The 8,781-nt window shown below is 42.9% G+C and overlaps 1 protein-coding gene across 1 annotated transcript in view; it reads left to right on the forward strand.

The window, feature by feature from the left end:
- Window positions 1–7,782, forward strand: part of LOC109464495 (von Willebrand factor A domain-containing protein 2-like) — a 17,854-nt gene extending 10,072 nt beyond the window's left edge. The window contains exons 11-13 of the mRNA XM_019761503.1: window positions 2,479–2,598; window positions 3,336–3,431; window positions 7,195–7,782. Of these exons, the coding sequence (XP_019617062.1) occupies window positions 2,479–2,598; window positions 3,336–3,431; window positions 7,195–7,211 (233 nt within the window). The 3' untranslated portion in view covers window positions 7,212–7,782. The remainder of the gene's footprint in view (window positions 1–2,478; window positions 2,599–3,335; window positions 3,432–7,194) is intronic.
- The last annotated feature ends 999 nt before the right edge of the window (window positions 7,783–8,781 follow it).

Raw genomic sequence — 8,781 nt, forward strand, 5'->3', positions numbered from 1 at the left:
AAGCCTTGCGCGAGCAACCCGTGCCAGAACAACAGCAACTGCGTCAGCATCAACGGCGGAGACGCCTACGAGTGCCGCTGCTTCCCTGGGTGGCTGGGCGCCAACTGCGAAACACGTGAGAACCGCCTTCGATCCTTCCCTTGTAACACTGGAAGAGTTGTGGCTCTGGCATCCACGCTGGCCCATTCCTCAAACATGTGCAAAGAGTTTTGCATCCATTAACGACGATAACACTCTTCATTTGAAGTCCGTCTGACATGCTTCCCTCCTACTGAAAAAGCATCAGGCTCCTCTGATGATGAATAACATAGTCGAACAGATTTTATATTACGCTTGCATTAGACAACATATCAGAGCCAAAGACGTTTCAGGATGTGAAGGTAATTACTAGACTATTCTTATTAGCATTTGTCGACGCGGCAAGGCCAAGGTGGTTGGGAACGTTCTTTAGTAGAGGCCAATGCTATGCCGTTGGGAAAGGCACTCGACTGTACACCCCTATCCGTACAGTCCTGCCTTGCACAGCGTGTACTTACTGTACTGTACAACAATTCTCAAAAATCAAATAATCAGTTTCGTACTTACTGCACTGTACAAAACTGATGAGATAAAACCAACATTACTGACTAAGAGACTTGTCTTTCTGCCCAGTGGACTACTGCCGGAACCAACAGTGTGAGAGCGGCGGAACCTGCATGAACCAGCCGACCGGATTCGTCTGCAGCTGCCCGCCGGGCTGGGAGGGCACGCACTGTCAAACACGTGGGTGTGCATATTCATGATGTGTTAAAACTTTCGATTAATGTTTAATAATTGAAAGAAGGTGTTAAACTGATACTCACGACGAAGTGTTCAGCTAAGAGAAGCTTTCAGGTGGCATCCGCCATCTTTCATCAGCTTATCTTTTTTATAAGAGGGGTCACGTGACCTAGGTGTCAAAGGTCACCCAGGTCACGTGACTGGGCGAGGGAGTTGTAGATCGTAGGGAGCCTGTGGAATTTTTAATAACTTAAAGTAGCTTGTATGTACAAGATGCGGGATTAGGCTTAGAAGCAGCAGAAGGTATGGCTAGGGACCATGCTACTTGGAGACATTCAGAATCTCCCCCCCCCACCAATCCATTCCACCAACGCACCCTCCCACTCACTCACTCACTCACTCACTCACTCACTCTCACTCACACACTCACTCACTCACTCACTCACTCACTCACACACACACACACACACACCCAACACCCAAGCAGATGTGCGGGTTATATAACAAAACACCAGCTGTCAAAGAGTTCCTCTAACACATAACACGTGTGGAGGCAGCGCCTGCTACCAGTTTGATTAATGAGGTTCTCCCTCTGGAATAGGCTACATGTACAGTACACCGCCCAAAGGTGCTACTGTATTAGCTGTGTGTTTGAAAACGAAAACCTGTGTTATTTTGGTCTTTACTGTAGTGTACTGTGTAAAAACATTTACAAAAACTCATATATTTCATGGAGGTATGAGATCTCCGAATTCTTGTTTGCAAGTAGCCTTCGGGCATGAACTTGAACTTCATTCCCCCTGCAGCTTCTTGCCAGAACACCGTCAGCCTGTGCGGGAACAGTCCCGGCTGGCCTGACATCATGTTCTGCTCCGTGAGCCACGTGCTCGCCGCCTGCCCGCAGTTCTGCGGCACCTGCTGTACGTATATTCTCGTCCCATATATTAGTATATTACATTTGTCTTTTGTAAGGTAGATACACCTCATAGTATGCATGTATGTTTGATATATACAGTACAGCTCGCGTTATACGTAGCAGTAGAGGCCACCGACACACCAGCTGGCTGAAGACAGGGAAAGAAGGCGGGCCCTGGCGAAACTAGTCGGCTCGACGCACCAAGTGCATGAGGACTGAGTGAGTGAGTGAGTGAGTGAGTGACTGTGTGAGTGAGTGAGTGAGAGAGTGACTGTGTGAGTGAGTGAGTGAGTGAGTGAGTGAGTGACTGTGTGAGTGAGAGTGCCTGAGTGAGTGAGTGAGAGTGAGTGAGTGAGTGAGTGAGTGAGTGATAGAGTGACTGTGAGTGTGCGTGAGTGAGATTGAGTAGAACGTGAGTGAGTGAGTGAGTGAGTAGAGGCCACACGTCGTGTGCTTGCCGCTTGCCCTGAATTCTACGGCATGATATAGATCTAGTGACAACAAATACGTCTTGATGACATATACGACATGATGGTGTTATCTATTCTGTCTCTCCTCTTGTTCACTACCAGCACTACAGGTAATGACATTTTACCTTTCGATTTTGTTGCAATGTTTGAACTACTGCATTCATAGCCTGGGTGCCATCCGATTTGTAACGGCTACTGGGCCTGAAAAAAAAATTCGGGGTAGCCGTTACAAATCGGATGGTACCCAGGCTACTGCATTCACCCATGTGGGCAAATAAAGATCACGAGTATTATAAGAGACGAAGATCTAACACGCCCGCTTTTCCCTTACAGCCTGCCCCACCAACCCTGAGTGTAAGAACGGCGGCAGCCGCGGTAACGACCCCAACCTCTGGGGGGAAGACACCTGCAAATGTGCCTGTGTGGGCTCATGGACGGGACCGACATGTGAAGGTACTTAGTAGTATTCTTTCCTTACAAAAAGGAACGGACCCTATTATAATCCATGTACCCGCTCTCACTCTTGCTTACGTATTTTGTAACCATGTATGCGTAAAATAGATGTATGAATTTCTTAGGACTTTTAATGATGTAGATTGTATCTTTGTTATTTATTTTGTCTTACCCTTACTTCTTCCCTCGTGACCTTAGTTAAAAGCGACCTTTACGCTGATTTGAGCTTTTCATGAGGTGCCTTTTTAATGGCTGAGATACATTCGTCCAAGTATTTGGTGACGTGGCAAGTTGGTCATGTGGTTAGGACTGTTAAAGTAGAATCTAAAGGTTCTGGGTTCGAATCCCTAGAAGGGCCCAGTGTTGGACTGAACATCTCGGAGCAATTTCACGGTACCTTGCACGTCGTCTATACCTACGTCTTTATAGTCCACTCTACAAGTTACATATGCAGAGACTTGTGTGTACAAAACATGCTTCTCACTTTTGTACTATAAGTCCGTTCTACACAGCTTGTACTTACTATACAAAACTGGTGTGTTTCGCCTTTGCAAAAACATAAATAACGTGTTTTTCCGGCACACAATCAAAGTTTGTTTGAGCAGTTGGTCTACGTTTGTGGGAATATTTGGTATAAAATTCATTCTGCTTTAATGAATTCATACAGGTTATGTATAACATTTTCATTTTCACATTATGAAGAAATGATAACACCGCCTTCTGCTATTTTGCTATAGTGTGTTCCGTGCACTGCGATGTCTTCGTAGGTTCTGTGGACCCGACCACCTGCACATGCCAATGCTTCGACGGCTGGGGAGGTCCTACCTGCACAGGTAACGTCTTAAAAAAACTTAAAACTGGCAGATATTGATTATGTAAATGAAGACCTAATGTGCATAATTATTGTTAAATTGCTACAATTTTATAGTGGTAACTGCTGGGAATTTAATTCTTGCCATAATTTAAAGTTCAGTGAACGAAAACATCACTTACATAATTTATCCAAATCAGGACCTCATTTGCATAATTTATGAGGATAAGCTAGAATAGCTTTATTTCTTAAGACAATTCTATCATTGAGTGGAGAATATGATCGACTGATATAATATCTGCAAATAATTGCAAGAGTTTTGCTAATTATAATAATGAGCAGGATTGTAAATCAAAGCCATTTACAGGTGGTCATCACCATGCATTAAAGAGACAAAAGCGCTAAACATGTCATGGAGGTCTGAGATCGCCGAACACTACTTTTCAGATATTTTTCCTCGTGGTAAGTACATGCGTTTGATACCCTGTGTAAATCCTCTACTCCTCACGTAACCCGGTTCATATCACCTTGATACAGTTGACGGCATCTCCTGCCCCGGGCTTTTAAGATCATTGACGGTAACCATTACACTCCGGCGTCACGCTGTCTGATGTTCAGCTCTCTTTCTCGCCTCTGCCCCTAAAGGGAGAATAGCACTAATGGTAAAAGGCGGGGTATTAATTGTAAAGTTTAGATGTCTTGTAACCTTATCGTTCCGCACAGTGACCCTACGCGTAATGGCCACCCACAGACGACGATAAGACAATGAAATGAAGACCGGCGAGAAAATGTTCCTGGACAGCTGTAAATTCCTGGAAACTGGAGATAGGCTATCTTTGGTGATACTGTAGAAGGGTTGATCATTCAAGTCAAGCCTAGAATTTATGAGAAGAAGGAGTGCATTGCATTTTTACTTGGCAATGGATACTAACTTTTTGTGTTTTACGTGAAATTTAGAAGACACGACAAAGAAGCTGGTGGTTTCTAACAGTTTTAGTTTTAGGGTCAGTGATACTGTAGAAGGGTTGATCATTCTAGTGAAGCCTAGAATTTATGAGAAGAAGGAGTGCATTGCACTTTTACTTGGCAATGGATACTAACTTTGTGTTTTACGTGAAATTAAGAAGACACAACAAAAGAAGCTGGTGGTTTCTAACAGTTTTAGTTTTAGTTTTAGGGTTAGTGATACTGTAGAAGGGTTGATCATTCAAGTCAAGCCTAGAATTTATGAGAAGAAGGAGTGCATTGCACTTTTACTTGGCAATGGATACTAACTTTTTGTGTTTTACGTGAAATTTAGAAGACACAACAAAGAAGCTGGTGGTTTCTAATAGTTTTAGTTTTAGGGTCAGTGATACTGTAGAAGGGTAGATCATTCTAGTCAAGCCTAGAATTTATGAGAAGGAGTGCATTGCATTTTTACTTGGCAATGGATACTAACTTTTTGTGTTTTACGTGAAATTTAGAAGACACGACAAAGAAGCTGGTGGTTTCTAACAGTTTAAGTTTTAGTTTTAGGGTCAGTGATACTGTAGAAGGGTTGATCATTCAAGTCAAGCCTAGAATTTATGAGAAGAAGGAGTGCATTGCACTTTTACTTGGCAATGAATACAAACTTAAGAAGACCCGACAAAGAAGCTAGTGACTTCTAACAGTTTTAGGGTAACTTTAACAGTCGTTTCAGGTATATGTGAGTAGCATGTTTTGTCAGGACACGAGAAAACTACGCTACGTCAAGCCTAGAATATAGAATTTATGACTGGATCGAGTGCATTGCATGTAGACTTGGCACTAAATGCTAAATGTTCTTGACGAGATGTTGATATGTTCCCATGCTGTGTGTGTTCTGTATGTGGTGCATGTATGTTACGTACGTCAGTCCGAGTGGAGGTCACAAGGTACATGTAGAACCTCCAGATTTTGGCTGATGAAGTGCCCTAACATATATATGGATCTCATTGACTGTGCAAGCCTATTATTATTATTATTTGGTGGAAACTCGCAGGGAATGTTTGAATGGTAAAACGATTACCTAAAAATGGACCAATACTCTCTGCAAGTTGTCCCGTTCCACTAATTCCTAATCAGGCCTTTTAATCCAATAAGCTAACGATGATTTTTTTTAGAAATGAGCTAAACCTGACTACAAGGATAGTTGTAACTAACCCTAAAGCGACGCCCAACTGGTAGCCTAGCGGCTTTTTAAAAAAGTGCAGGCTATAGCCACTGTTAAACCTGCTGATTCGACACTATATTGCCAAGAAGCTGCATGCTTCAATCTTACCAGTCATGTTTCACACTTGACAAAACGCAATGATTTCTAAAATACGCATGAAATATATAAGCTTGAATCAATCCACAGATATAGGCTTGAAGCGATCCACAACTAGCCCGCTCAGTTTCATACAGGCCTTCATATCACCTGTCCTAAATGTCTACGCATGTGGATCATCAGTCATTACTTTAGGCCACATCGATTTAATTTTATGGATGACATCCTCTGAAGATCCCAAATCTAGTGCGCGCGGGCGAATAAAAAAAATTCCGGCCAAAAATAAAAATGCTACTAATCCACAGGGATACAAAGCAGGTATTGTGAACTCGCGGCAATACATAGTCAACGTATACGACAAGCCGGTACATATGCTGTTTTTTTGCGGAATTTATGAATCAGCATTGTACGTATGTACATGTACTGAGTTATTGAGTCGTGGAGCTTCAGTAGCCTGGGTGTGATCCTCCATATGCCATAGTTACCAACGGCTCAGTATTGTCGCTAACTACCATGGACTACCAAGGCCTAGAGCCAGGCCAGAGCCTCGGAGAACGTGATCTTTTTTTTTTGGACAACAGGCGAAAACCAATGCGAGCGCGGATGTCATCCATAAAATTAAGTCGGTGTAGCCTTAGCATAAACAGAGCAAGACGGGTCTGGGGCAGTGATAGATAGGCTATGTAGGGCACAACGGTTGATCAATTTGCGATGTAAGTTGCTACAAATGACCCCGTTGTTAAAGTAGATGGTTAATTAGGTCAATGGATGAAAGGTGCCAGGGGCAAAGAACGATCGGATTCAAATCTTGCGGTTGATGGATGGCTTGGTGAATTTAAAAAGGTGCATAAAATAGCATTAACTAGAATTAAGAAAGGTAAAGTTGTGAACGAATTCTCTCAATTTTTCATAATTATGTCTTTGTAAGTCACTGGACGCTGTGTGATAAACTCATGGATCAAGGTATGCCTAAAGTTATTTGTACTGGGGTTCGCTGGGTTGTCAAACGTTATACAGAAACTTCAAGTGTTAGTGACATGCTGTGCGACCTCCAGTGGCCCTCACGACAAGAACGCCGGAGGAGACCACGACTGATTAACCTTTACAACTACCAAAATGGCTCGCTGGTTATTAACTGCAGTTCGAAACCCATCCCAGCAGCTCAAAACCAAGGCGCCTCACCCACTCTGCGACACACCAGCTGCCCGAGTACAGAACTCTTTACATAGAAAATCCTTTTCCCCACGTACCATCCGGGAATGTAATAACTTGCCTGCTAAAACTGCCCTCTGCACCAATCTTGAGGACTTAAAGTCCAAACTATAAGCCTCATAATCTCCTCAGTACATATCACCCCCCCCCCCCTTGCGCAGTAAACCGGTCACGGCGACACCTGCTATTCCAGACACTTGTAAGGATCATCAATGGCAACGCCTCAGTACTAGTGACAGACGACTTATTACATGTACATCATGTACGTTGCAACTGCTAAACAGTTTTCTTTCTTTTTCAGACTTTGTTGGACACTAGAATGGAGAACATCGTTTGAACCTTTAAAAGTTCGATGATTCGTCGACTGTCTGTATGCCAGATGCCAGGAGTAAATAACAGCATGGCCCCAAACTTGATAAAGTAATTTTATTGAATGGCTTATTCAGCTCAGATTGTTTAACAAGTTTTACAGCATATTGCTACGCAACGTTAGTATGGTGTACTTTTGTGTGGTAATGAATGTCAAACACTGTTGAAAATTTTCAGGAAGAAATTTTACGAAAATGATGAAAGAAATGTAACAGAGTAAGACAATTGAGAACGGCTACTTGGAGTTTTATAAATGTTGTTATGGTCGTATGTTAAAACATCAAATGACATACGGAGGAATTGTTCCGTGAAACTCTCGCGAGAACACACGAGACTGATCATGAGCGAGAACTTTCAAGAACCCGTTGACAAATGTCCAGAACTCAGTGTGAATTTAGAGCTAGACATGACTTTGTTGGAGACGCCACCGCCATCCCCTCAACACACTTTCGCTCGTTTTAGCTAACCCAGATTTGTTAAGTATTGCTGTCGCATCATGTGAACTGGATTAAAGATGTCACCGCCAAGAGCGCCTCTGTTCGTATTCTTGAATGGATACAATTTACAGAGCATAGGGCAGAAACTTTTTTTTTTGGCACATGGTATTATTCATTGATGCACATTTGAAATAATCCTAATTTGCTTCTTTGTCTAAAAGAATTATTGCCCCCAAATAATTTCTCGAAATAAAGACAATTGTGACATATATAACAGGCATATAACAAAGGCGGACGCAGAGCCACGCCGCCTCACCCACAAGGTAAACGTATGTTTTATCTCGACAGAAAGTGTGCTGAGACGAAGCCAAACACTTTCGAAATGCTTTGCAGGAGACAGTAACGTTGCACAGAAGAAGCTACAGATGGAGAACCACAGTTTACCTTATGCTAGGGTAGAAGTCAAGCAGTACTGAGGCAGCTATGCTGGGCAGAATTGAAATGAATTGCAGGGGAGGGAGCATGGTTGACTGGATATGGACATTCGACATTGGCAGGCAAGCCTGGCCCTCACACATTGCTCTTTCTCAGAGACAAATTAATTAATTCTGTACACAACAATCACCCAATCTACAGACACAAAAACTGTGTTAATAGAAGAAGCAATTCGCGAGGTACACTGTAAAAAAACACAAAGCCGAACTCAAGCCAACAACACCACCCAGCTCCATGTAGCGACGTGCCACTGCCAGGTGCACTGGTGCAAATTTCCAGACGGTAGAAGCGGACTCGTTAGATCAATCCGCATATCGCATCAAACTCTGTCCTGCTTTTAAAATCAAGATTAACCCTAAACAGTACACCTGGGGTCCGCGCGGACCCCAGCACTATATATTCTGTAATATCTTTTTTGTTTCTAAAGATTTTTTTTTCTGAAATTTTAGGTAATTGTCACCCACAAAGTTGTCTCTCAATACAGTGCAGAAAGCTCCGTTTCTACCATTTATAAAAAAAATTATATCTGATTTTCTTTTGGGGTCCGCGTGGACCGCAGCCGGCTTTCGATCATAATGGATACACTG

Source organism: Branchiostoma belcheri, unplaced genomic scaffold, assembly GCF_001625305.1.
Source record: "Branchiostoma belcheri isolate BF01 breed outbred unplaced genomic scaffold, Haploidv18h27 scaffold14, whole genome shotgun sequence".
Taxonomy (NCBI): Eukaryota; Metazoa; Chordata; class Leptocardii; order Amphioxiformes; family Branchiostomatidae; genus Branchiostoma; species Branchiostoma belcheri.